Here is a 12,500-nt window from a genome sequence, read left to right as displayed (position 1 = left end):
GGATGCCCTTTATAACTGATATTCTATGAAGTTTCTCTCTCTCTCTCTCTCTTTACCGATATGCATCACGAATGAAATATATAAATCAAGTCGTAAATTCCTTCCCATATATTTTAAACTGAAATTCTCTCTCTCTCTCTCTCTCTCTCTCTCTCTCTCTCTCTCTCTCTCTCTCTCTCTCTCTCTCTCTCTCTCTCTCCTTTACGATACCGATATGCATCAAGAATGAAATATATAAATCAATTCGTAAATTTCTTCCCATATATTTTAAACTGAAATTCTCTCTCTCTCTCTCTCTCTCTCTCTCTCTCTCTCTCTCTCTCTCTCTCTCTCTCTAGGCATTAAGAATTAAATATGTAAATCAAGTCGTAAATTCCTTCATTTATATTTTAAACTGAAAACATCTCTCTCTCTCTCTCTCTCTCTCTCTCTCTCTCTCTCTCTCTCTCTCTCTCTCTATAGGCATCAAGAATTAAATATATGTAAAGTTGTAAATTCCTCCCCATATATTTTAAACTGAAACTCTCTCTCTCTCTCTCTCTCTCTCTCTCTCTCTCTCTCTCTCTCTCTCTCTCTCACTCTCACACACACACACACACACACACACAGAGGAGACTAACTATGTCTTAACTCCAGAATGGTAAGCCCTGGTATAATGCTGACTCAGTGTCCCTTAATCAGAAGACAAAGACTTAATGTTGATGAGATGTGGATGTCTCCCCTCCGATATTAGCGATACTTTGTGGGACTAGTTGTGGGAAAGTTTGGGAGTTATACACGTGTGTGTATGTGTGTGTGTGTATGTATGTAATGTGTACGTGTGTGTGTGTGTGTGTGAGATTTGCCTTTTTCTCATCACTCCTCCCGTTCCATTTAGAGGCTAGTGATGAGTTTCGGGGAATTGGGTCATCGCTGGAAATATCCATTAGCAAGAAATTAGTCTCTGTTAGTTAGTTTTTTTTCTACCTGACTGTTGTGGTGGTTGTTTTTATATCCTCTCTCTCTCTCTCTCTCTCTCTCTCTCTCTCTCTCTCTCTCTCTCTCTCTCTTTCTATGAATAACAACAGCGTCATTATTTTAATCACCTTGGCTGAGGGTGTTATGTTTTTGTTATGGTTTGGGCAGCTTCCACGGAGGTTTAAGGTTATTACTGGTTTTGTTGATGCTGCTGATGACGTTTATTATCAACATCTTCATTACCCGGTTTCGTCGAGACAGAACGTCATGGGGAATTAACATTGCCGTTTGCATTTAAATCCAAATATTTTTAAAGCGTTTTTTCTTTTTAATTTTTTTGTCCTTTTTTATGCGATTTCTATAATTAGTTATCAAAAAGGGGGAAACTCCCAAAAATATTTAGTTCTTATTAATCTGTTTTTTAAACTCGCTCCATTTGCCAAGAGCCTTTTAAAAGTCTATAACTGCCATCGCCTGGACTTAAAAACTTAAAAAAAAAAAAAATAAATAAAAAACTAAGCGTAAAGGCTTCTGTTTTGATTATTTCTTGTTCTCGTTTGCTGTCAATTTGAATTTTACAACTTTCCTTGTATTGGCACTTTGAGGTTCTTGAAGTTTGTAGTCTGCTTAATTAAAGCGCTCTTTTTATTTATCTGGGTTTAATCAGTGATAGTTATTTTTGTTGAGTATTTCGTTATTAGCGGCCATATCTTTTGTGTTTACGAATGTAGGCGATGCGTTATAAAGGATAAATGAAAATTATTATTATTATTATTATTTTGTTCTAAATGGTCCACAATAATACAAAGTGTAAAAAGTCCGTGTATAATTTTGTATTATTGTGGACCCTTTAGAACATTATATATACTCTCGTGATAGAGAGTTTTTCCTATTATTATTATTATTATTATTATTATTATTATTATTAATTATTATTATTATTATTATTCACGAAGTTACTGAAATTTTGTGGCAACGTCCGATTGTAGCATCTCCGAAAGAAAAGAAAATGAAGAGAATATTTGACATGTTCGATTGTTATGTTAGTTTGTCTTTGGCGTTTTTGTTTCCCTCTTCACCTTCTGCATAAACATTATAAAAACTGGGATCTTTTAAATGCGTCAGGAAAGTTCCTTTAAATTATATGTTGTGGACAAACTCTTTTAAACAATAACCCTTTTTATTCCAGGTGTTTATAAAGTAAAAAATAAATTCAAAGACAATTCGTAGTGAAAACCACCAGATCGAAACTGAACCACTTGAAAAGAACCGAAACTGAACCATTTGAAAAGAGCGGACTTTCATGAAGCCTTCTAGAAGAAGGTCACGTTCCAGCAAGTGACTCGAGACTGATGGATGTAGCGGCGAAGGCTTAATTCTCACGGTATCGAGATCGATGGTGAAAGAAATCTCAGACTTTTTCCTCTGACGCTGCTCATACGATGGACGTTTAGCTCAGGAATGGGTCTGTGTGGTAGGAAGAGTAGATGTGCGCGGTGTCGTGGGTGCGTCGTCGGGTGCACTAGGAGGTCGGGCGGGGCGGGACAGGCGTGGTGAGGAGGCGTGGCCCCAGCATGGTGGCTGGGGGGGTGCAGAGTGTGGAGGAGGGCACCCTCTATGCCACACACCCGACCTACTATCCCCAGTTCTACTCCACGCTCCTCCCTCCCGCGCCACCGGGATCTTACTCCTCCTCCAATTACTCTTCTTCCACTTACTCATCTTCAGGAAAGTCTTCAGACTGCTCTTGGCTGAGACCCGAAGGGGTGGAGGGAGCTTTTGTGTCCTCGCCTTCGGGCCGTGCTCGTCATCCCAGATGCACGTGTCCCTCGCCAGAGGCCGTGAGGCAGGCGCGGAAAGCCTTGGCGGCACGACGGGTACGTGCGTCTCGGGATCCCAGATGCACGTGTCCTAGCCCTCCAGGGAGTCGAGATGCTAGTCCTTGGAGTGGAACTTCACCATCTCCCCCTTCTACCCCAGCTACTGCTTCACCTCCTCCTCGACATCCCCGATGTACCTGCCCTGAGCCCGACTCCTCGCACAGGTTAACGAGTAATCGTCGTGCGCGGTCTGCGAGAGATTTACGATGCACGTGTCCCTCTACGCCTACTCCCCCTCCTTCTCGAGAGGCAGAATGCACATGCCCTCCTAATCTGCGGCCTCAGCAGTCTCAACCTCAACCTCAGCAACACCAGCCTACGCGCCGTTCCTCTAAAGGGAGATTGGTACATGCGGTCCTCTTGAATTATCCAGGAAGTACAGCAATTAGTACAGATCATGGAGATTTTGTCAGGCTTTCCGATTCACCTGGAAAGATTTCTGAACCCGATGTTGTTCTGAAAGCAAAACCTAAGAAAAGCAAAGCCAAGCTAAAATCTAAAGGAGATAAGAGTGAAGATGAAGATGCAATTAGTACAGATGTTGGAGATGTAGGTTGTGTTGGAGGTTCAGAAGATACAGCCACCCCTCCATCCTCACCAGCTCAGCGTGTCAAAAACAAACTTTGTCATCTCAGACATAAAGTTGTTAGTGGAGTAGCAGCCCTTACAATTTCTCGAGTTCAGAAGGACCACGATGGACGTACCTGTAGCTGCGACGGAGAGGGACTACCAAGTAGACCCAGGGTCCGTGCCCCTGGTGTTGTCACTCGAATCTTACCCCCACCTCCCTCCCCTGCAGCAGATGAATCAAGTCAAGATGAAGAAAAGAGTAAAGTAGATGAGAGTATCTCATCAGATCAAGAAAGCAGTTTTCCTGTAGAAGAACTTCCCCAGCCCATTCTTGAGGATGTATGTTCACCTCTTGGTAGTGTTCCTCCCTTGAGTCCACCAAAACTTCCTTTTACACCTACCATTCGTGAAAACTTCTTTCAGCATCCTCTTACCAGGCACCTCTTTGAACTTGGTAGCAATGCCAACTTAATATCTCCCAGTACTACTCCAACGAAAGATACCACTACTATATCTTTCTCTAGAACCAATGAATTAAAAGTCGTAAATCCAAACTTGAGACAGTTACAGAAACTGAGTATATCCCATGGCCAGTTAAATGGAGAGCTGGCCTCTGTCATGAGAACACGTTCTATGGAATTATACGTAAAAGACGTCACCGATCAAACCCTCAAGCTACCTAAACAGCATCGACTTGGTGGCTCCATGTCTCGTCTAGCTGCTGAGAATCTTAATGCTCCTTCCCACAGAGAACCTCAAGTAGTTAAGAAGATATTGCCTCAATCTCCAAGCCGGCTGCGTGCAGGGAATGACAGTTCACAGTTTTCTACACCTTGTCTTAGTTCAGGCACTTTGACTTGTTTTTCAACTTCACAAAACACACTCAAAGTTAGTGATTATGGTGCTATGGACAAACCGCATTCAAGATTGCGTAAGCACCCAGACTATGAAAACGTGGCTTTCCATAATTCAGGGGAATATGTAATGCTAAGTAGGAAGTTGTTGGATCAGTGGCAATTATCATATGATGCATGTTTACCCCCTGAAGGGACATTAGTAGTGACAGACAGTGAAGGCATAGCCACTTTACAGAATGACCTGCCAAGTGTTAGTTATGCAGAAAATGGACAATTGTCTGCAATCATTCCATTGCAGAAACAGGACTTGGAAAAAGTTGCCTTACCCTTGTGCCCTTCAACCAGTGTGCTCCTTCCCTCCTCCCCCACAATTAGTCATATTTCTTTTGGGGGACAAATTCCCCCTACCATGCTTCCACCCTCTCCTATAACCACACGCCCCATTGGATCTCTAGAAACATGTACGACTAATGTCCTCCATTCCTCTTTACCACCCCTTCCATCAACCTCCCATACATACCTTCCAATTTCAACATTCTCCGCTGCTTCATCACCAACACCACCGCCCCCTTCCACTCCGCCACTCACTACTTTTACCAGTTCCTCATCTTTCCCACTACCTGACCCTCCATCCATAAGTACCCTGGCTGATATTGGCACCCATCCTATGGGGGGAGTCATGGACAGAGAAAAGTCGTACATGACATCACCCAGACGAGCAAGAGAAGATCTGTGTAACCGGCAGCCTGGCCATTTCCATTCTCTCAGAAGAGATTCTCTGAAACTGGTGAAGAAAGAGGACCTCTGGATGCCCAGGAGCAGCATCCAAAGTGAAGCTCGGTCCTTCCGTAGAAGAAGGGCCAGTGATACTGCTGCCTCCACAAACCTTCGTAGAGGTAGCAGCAGCTCTACATCACAGCTTGAGCAAACAGGTAAAGTTTTTCGTGTACGTCACTTTAGATAACTGACATTCTTTCTTTGTCATGAGAACTTTGGTGTTATTATATGGTAGTTGTTATGTTCATGTAGCCATTTAGCTAAAACAGTATTGGATCATAATAGTTTTCTGTACCAGCAAAGTAACCATGGTAAGTGGCGTTCCTGAAGCTGTTGGATTTTTGCTATGCCATTCGTTCTGTCAGTCATTGAACAATGGTAAGTTGTAGATTTAGAGCAGAAATATTTATTTAAGATTAAGTTTTTTTTATTATATAACATTTATGCTGCTCCATTAGGACCTAGTACATTTCCATTATTAGAAGCCCTTTCCTGGAGAATTACCACAATCAAAATAAACGTAGATTTAAAGGATACACTCGCATAAGGTCTAGTGCTGCTGTCAATAAAGAAGACCGTTGAGTTCTCCACAGGTCATTAATTTTATTTAGATAAAAGTCCTCGTTTTCCTGAAGTTTCAGAACCAGTGTAAAAGAATAAAGTTATATTAGAAAGCGACTGTTGTCATTGGGAGTTCTTCCTTCATAATGGGAACATAAGGTAGCAAACTGGATATGGGTAAAAGTCATTTCATCCACTAAAAGAACATGTGAGCTTACAAAAAGGCAAATTCGTATTTTTACCATTTTTGCTATCTACTATATTCATATGATTAGGTTTTTATTCGCTCAAATATTTGCTGTCTATAGAGAATTTCATTACTTTGCTGTAAATGCGTTTCTGACCATTTTGCTAAACACATGATTAATAATAACAATATTATTATTATTATTATTATTATTATTATTATTATTATTATTATTATTATTATTATTATTATTATTATATATGGAAGGAGCTTAATCCATTTTCTGCTGAGGTTTCATTCGCTACATGACAACATTTAAGAATATAACATAGTTTTTAGAATTTTGCTTATCCAAAGCGCTTTTTGAATTAAAAATATTTGGTCGTAGTTTGTCAACTTAATCATACTGCCCTCTTCAGTTTTATTTATAATATCGTAAAAATGTGTTAAACAATGGGGTCTTCTTCCGTCATATTTTCCAAATAATCAGCTACTGATTTTTTTTTCTGTAAAGACAGGTATATGATTACTTAAGCCCTCTTTTTTTCCATCTTATTTTTCAGATAATCTACAACTGCTTGGTAACTCCTCTTGTAAGACTGATCTTAACTAAAGTGTATGATTACTTAAGGTCTGTTTTACAAAGCTTTCGTAGTGGTAAAGCTAATTTTGTAATAAGGAGTCAGTTAATCTATTTAAATAATGCATCTCGTACTCTGAATATGTTTTCAACATTAATGGCATATTTTTTTTTTTTCTTCTAGGTGAGTGGCGACGGCGACCCCTTCATGCCCATCAAGGTAAATATTTACATTTTCAATGGTTTATGCGTGATGCCCTGACCTGCACCGCCCGCCGACTGACCCACCACCCATCTGCTACCGCCCACTGCCGCACCACCCACCTTCATATACATATGAAATGGTTTTTTGCCCCTCCCCCCACTCCCCGACACAACACCCCAGTTTTTAGTCACGATAACACGTCTCCCACTATAGTTATTCCCTTCAGCGCTGGATAATACACTCCCCCCCCCCCCCCCCTTCACTAACCCCATCACTTGCCAAAAAAAAGAAAAAAAAAGTGCTCGGCTCACTCTCACACTCACACTCACCTGGATTAGAAGCAACTTTATATATATTATATAGAGAGGTGTTGGTTGAAACACTTAGCCTTTACTGGTGTTCAAGACTGCACTTTGGTTTTCTGTAGCACTAGTTTGACACCTATTCCTCCACAGAACGCAGGAATTCGCACCGTCAGTTCTCTTAGATTTAAAATAATAAAAAAAAAATCCAGATGCTGCAGGAACCACCATTAGTGATAGTTTTTTTATTTTTAAACCTGATTTTACACCACCCCCTTCCCTCCCCTCCCCTTCCCCCCCCCCTCCCTCAACTAGCCATTCATCTCATTATCTATATCTACATTTTTTTTTTTTTCAAAAAGTGGGAGATAAATTTCTTTGAAAATTTGATATTTTTAAAATTGCTGGAATCACTTTCCCAGGCCCCTTTCAAAACACCCCCCCCCCCCATTCCGGCCCATCCCCTCCTCCCATGCCCTCCCCACCATCAAGAACTGAAGTTCCCCATGACATGAATAGAGTAGTTGGTGGATTGGTAGCCCCCGCAGCGTTATTTTATGCCCAGATAAGTATTTAGTGTAGTTTTTTTTCACTTAAATGTTCTTTTTTTTTTAAATTAGTCTCCTTTATCACCAGTTTAGGGCAATCTAGGTTTAGTGCCAAGAATATTACGTCCTTTTTTTTTTTTAATCTGTCCGTTTCTATAGCTATTAAGGTAATCATGAATTTGTTGAGGAATTATTCGTTTGACTAATTATGGTGCTATTATGTATTGACTTTGGTGTTTAAGTGCTGTATTTTCCCCCTTGTTCTTTTAATTCTTTAAGAATTTAATTTTCGGGTAAAGATGAATAATTTTGGTTAATAAAAACCTACTTATTAAGTTCGTCCATGTTGTCTTGTAAGATCTTTTAGCGTGGATTGTCTCGAAGTTTTTCTTAATTTTTCATATATATATATATGAAGAAAATAAAAAAAATAAATAATGTGCATGTTAACCAGTACAGAAAAATTATGTCTAATGAAATGTAGCTTATTAATTTTAATTTTCGTAGGTGAAGCAAGGCTCTATTTGACCGTAGAGTCTAACACGTTTTAATTAACGTCAAGTAGGAATATAATGTTTACAACTTATTCGTGAAGCGAAAATCTAGCACGTCGGGAGTAAGCTGGAGGTCGGATCACGCCTTGTTATTTTTACATCGCTCTTATCGTAGGGTATGAGGTTTCCAACGCAGCAATAAATTCCTCTGATTCTGCGTTGGCCGAGCCGGGATTCGAACTTCGGTGGTCCGAAGTTCGAATCCCGGCTCGGCCAACGTGGAATCAGAGGAATTTATTTCTGGTGATAGAAATTCATTTCTCGATATAGTGTGGTTCGGATCCCACAATAAGCTGTAGGTCCCGTTGCTAGGTGACCAATTGGCTCCTAGCCACGTAAAAATATCTAATCCTTCGGGCCAGCCCTAGGAGAGCTGTTAATCAGCTCAGTGGTCTGGTAAAACTAAGGTATACTTAACTTTTCCATCGCAGCATTGCATTGATTTTCTGTATTATTTTACTGACAGTCACAACAGGAATGATAGCAATGGCAGTACTATAGTAGATTCACATCAAGCGCGCATCTGATGTCTAGGCCAGTCCCTTACGACGCTCCTGATTGGCTGTTGATAAGCCAGTCATAGGGCTGGAAACCCCTAGTCTCTCGAGAGAGTTCACATAGGCAGGAATTATGTTCCACCTCTCCTGAGGGATACTTTTGAAAGCCGTATCCCTCAGGAGAGATGGAACATGCATCCTGTCTATGTGAACTCTCTCGAGAGAATGAGTTTCCAGCCCTGCGATTGGCTTATCAACAGCCAATCAGGAGCGTCGTAAGGGACGGGCCTAGACATCAAATCCACCCTTGATGTGAATCTGCTATATAGTATCTCTTATAAAGGAGCAAAATCCTCGTGGAATTCACCTTGGCGTTCTTTGTAAGCTGCTTAATTTTTTTGGTCAAGTTAGGCATAACATTGTGAGTCCAGCTTATAGTTCAGGTCCTGAAAGAGAGACAGAGAGACTGGCATTTATCGAGCAGCCGACAATTCCCGTTGGATTCGTAATCCGAAATTATTGATCCGAGTCTGTATTTAAACTGCAAATTGACATAACATAAACTTAAACGTATGCTAATGCTCATTGTATATTGCTCAAGGCATCTCTCTCTCTCTCTCTCTCTCTCTCTCTCTCTCTCTCTCTCTCTCTCTCTCTCTCAGGTGGTATTGTACGTCTTCAGGTTTTGACATATGCAGAGGTTATCCTTGGTTAGTCAGGTCAAATTCAGTCGCACGCCCCCTCATGTACACACAAAGAGAAACGCGCATGAGAGAGAGAGAGAGAATGTAGATGTATCATGAATTGAGTATTAGATTTCCTATATTATCAAGGGTAAGTTTGCTGATATGTGGCCATGGCTTAATGTATCAATTGAAGAATTTTAATGCAGAGATTTTTCCTTTAGTTCAATAATAATAATGAAAAAAAAGTTTGACATTCACTTACGCTTTTATTGGTTCATTTAGATGTTAAGCGGCTACTTTTACTTTGTTTTCTTCTGTACCTTAAAGAGTTTTACCACCATCGTAGAAGTCTGAGTCTCTCTCTCTCTCTCTCTCACTTTTTTTAAATAGCAACTACAGACGGAAGTCATCTTCATTTCATCGTATTAAAAAAAAAAAAAAAACTTCATCGGAGAGTGAGTCGGCTGACTCGATATTAAAAATGGGCGTTGCAATTTCTAAAGTCATCGACAACAACATAAATAAAAATTGTTCCCTTTGATGCCGACTGCGAATGAGCAAAAGAGAACGACAGTGTGATCAGAAAAGCAATAGATTAATCAACCATTTTTGTCTTTTATTTGATGAAGTTGGAGTCTTTTGTTGCATAACTTTTTGTATTAATGCCGTCATTTTTCATTTTTTTTTACAGCTTCTGTTTGTTCGTCGGCAGTGTAGGTTTTGTGGATGAATATATTCATTTTTTTTAATTTATATTTTCGCTTTTGTTTTAGTTTTAAAACAGATCTTTAAAAATGACTTGCCATTTAATGTTTTCCAGTTGTTGGATATTTTTGTGTCCGTTGGGCAAACTGAAAGTATGATTTGTATACAAATGACTGCGTAGCAGATTAGTAAAACCACTCTCGCTGCAAATTACCATAAGGTTCATGTTGATTTGAAACGTGTATCGTAAATTGAGAGGTGGCCGTATTGGCAAGTCTAAAAAAAATTAAAGTATCGTGAATTTATAAGAAAAATGTATCGGGGAGTTAATCAAAGTCAGAGTATCGTAATCAATCGAGAATTAGCAGCGAAATCTCTACTTTACGTTAGCGCAAGTTAGTTTTATCGTAAGTCAGCGAGTGTATCGCGGAAGTTAGAAAAGAACCTACGTACATTGGATTAGTTAACCTTTTATAAACTCGATCGTTAATATCCTATGAGCAGTATATAAGTGAAATCCTTTACATAAAAACTTTGTAACAAAACCCACATAAAGACTTAGGCTAAATACCATTATTTGTCAATGAATGAAAACCTTTGTATCTTTAATTATTAAAGGCGTTTGTATTACAAATTAAGAAGAGCCTTTGTAACGTAAATACACAGGAAGGTCCCTATCTCGAAGGTCGTTTGATTTCTAACTTATGCGAAGTAAGTGTTTCTTAAAATAGCGAAACTCAGTAAACAGCTAACTCCTAAACTTTTGCGTGTACTTATCAGTGAAGATGTTTGTATCCTTAGTAAATAAAAATTCGTGTATCCTTAAGTAATCCAGATTCACGTATCCTTAACCAGTAAAAATTCGTGTCGTTAGTCATAAAAAAAATTTTGTGTATCTTTAGAAAGTAAAAATTCGTGTATTTTTAACCTGTCCTTAATCAGTAAAAATTCGTGTCATCATTAGTAAAATTCGTGTATCCTTAATTAGCAAAAATTCACCATGTCTATCAGTGCAATTCGTGTATTCTTGATTAGTAAAAATTCGTGTGTCCTTAATCAGTAAAAAAAAAAAATCGTGTATCCTTAATCAGCAAATATTCATGTAGAGATTCGCGTATCCTTAATCAATTAAATTCGTGTATCCTTATTCGGTAAAAAAAAAATTCGTTTATCCTTAACCAGTAAAAGCTTTTTCCTTATTCAGTAAAAATTCGTGTATCCTTATTCAGTAAAAATTCGTGTATCCTTATTCAGTAAAAAATTCGTGTATCCATATTCAGTAAAAATTCGTGTATCCTTATTCGGTAAAAAAAAAAAAAATTCGTGTATCCTTAACCAGTAAAAGCTGTTCTCCCCAACGACCAATGCATCCTAAGCCAGGAAAAGCGAGAACTCTTTTGGGTTATTTGCTAGTCTTTCTCTAAATCTCCCCTTCTCAATATCAGAGACCATTTTTCTTCCACGAGAGAGTCACGACGTAAATATAGGGCTCAAAGCAGAGAGAGAGAGAGAGAGAGAGAGAGAGAGAGAGAGAGAGAGAGAGAGAGAGAGAGAGGCGTGGTGGAGTGGGTAAGAGAAAAGTTGGCTTTGAGAATTCTCGATTATTTTTCGCGCGAGGTTTTAGATGCATCATGTTGCACTTTTGGTGTTGAAGCTATATATATATATATATATATATATATATATATATATATATATATAGATATATATATATATATATATATATATAGTGGATACTATGTTTATTCCTTTTACGTTCCGAAGATGAGAATGAACGTTTTTCCTTCCATGGCTGAGAATGTATCTGATGGGGGAGAGAGCGAGAGCTACGAAATTCAGATATTGAATCTCCCCGTTACGTTCCTGTAGTATCTTGGTTTCAAACGCTGCTGTTGTGTAGGGGGAGTTGATATTGGTCAGCCGTTGATTGTTCCTTTGAAGTTAGAGAGATTTCGATCAAGTAACAGTGGCGCCGGGAGATGAAGGGATCTGAAGCAAGGGGCCTTCAGACTTCACGAAGATTATTATTTGGTCTTAGAGTAACTTCGAACGATGAAGGGAGTTTGGTCTTTGGGTAAATAAAGAATAAAGAATCTTAATCATAAGAAATGTGATTAATGGATTGCATTCTTGGTATTGCTGATGTCTTGAGTACGTGAGACTCCTAGATGATCAGCATCCCTTAATTAATGCCTGATGCGCATTCTTGAGTTAGTGCGTGCTGCTTGTTTAGTGGGGACATCTTTATTTTTGAGGTAGTGCTTGATGTTCGTTTCTCATAGCATTAACGTCCTTGGGTTAGTGTGTGTTACTCGTCAAGTAGAGCAACAGCATTCAGCATTAATGCTCCTTTCATTTGTAACATTGTCACACTTTTCCATATTCGTTTTGTGGCAACATTATAATAGACATTCGGAATTTTTGTAATTTTTTTTTTTATGTAGTGCCCATTCTATATAATACCATATATGGGTATTTTATTTTTCCCGAGTATAGGTCGGCATGAGGACATTTTTGCTCTCTCTTATGGAATGTAAACCCAAACAAAAGAAAGACGCAAGGCTATAAATAGTTTGGTTCCCTCTTTCTCAAGGATTTTTAATTTACACATTCGTTGGAAGAGAGAGAGAGAGA

The 12,500-nt window shown here is 39.1% G+C and overlaps 1 protein-coding gene across 19 annotated transcripts in view; it reads left to right on the top strand.

Moving 5' to 3' along the window:
* LOC135224319 (uncharacterized) overlaps positions 1-12,500 on the top strand; it is a 1,756,683-nt gene that overhangs the window by 1,179,452 nt on the left and 564,731 nt on the right. For 13 of the 19 annotated variants that reach the window (XM_064263193.1, XM_064263195.1, XM_064263194.1 and 10 more), the window contains one exon: positions 6,554-6,589. In XM_064263193.1, coding sequence (XP_064119263.1) covers positions 6,554-6,589 — 36 coding nt within the window. Of the gene's footprint in view, positions 1-2,146; positions 5,197-6,553; positions 6,590-12,500 lie in introns of all 19 variants that reach the window. The other 6 variants (XM_064263204.1, XM_064263199.1, XM_064263200.1 and 3 more) reach the window with 2 other exon arrangements.

This window comes from Macrobrachium nipponense, chromosome 12, assembly GCF_015104395.2.
Source record: "Macrobrachium nipponense isolate FS-2020 chromosome 12, ASM1510439v2, whole genome shotgun sequence".
NCBI lineage: Eukaryota > Metazoa > Arthropoda > Malacostraca > Decapoda > Palaemonidae > Macrobrachium > Macrobrachium nipponense.
This window is presented reverse-complemented; position numbering and strand designations above follow the sequence as displayed.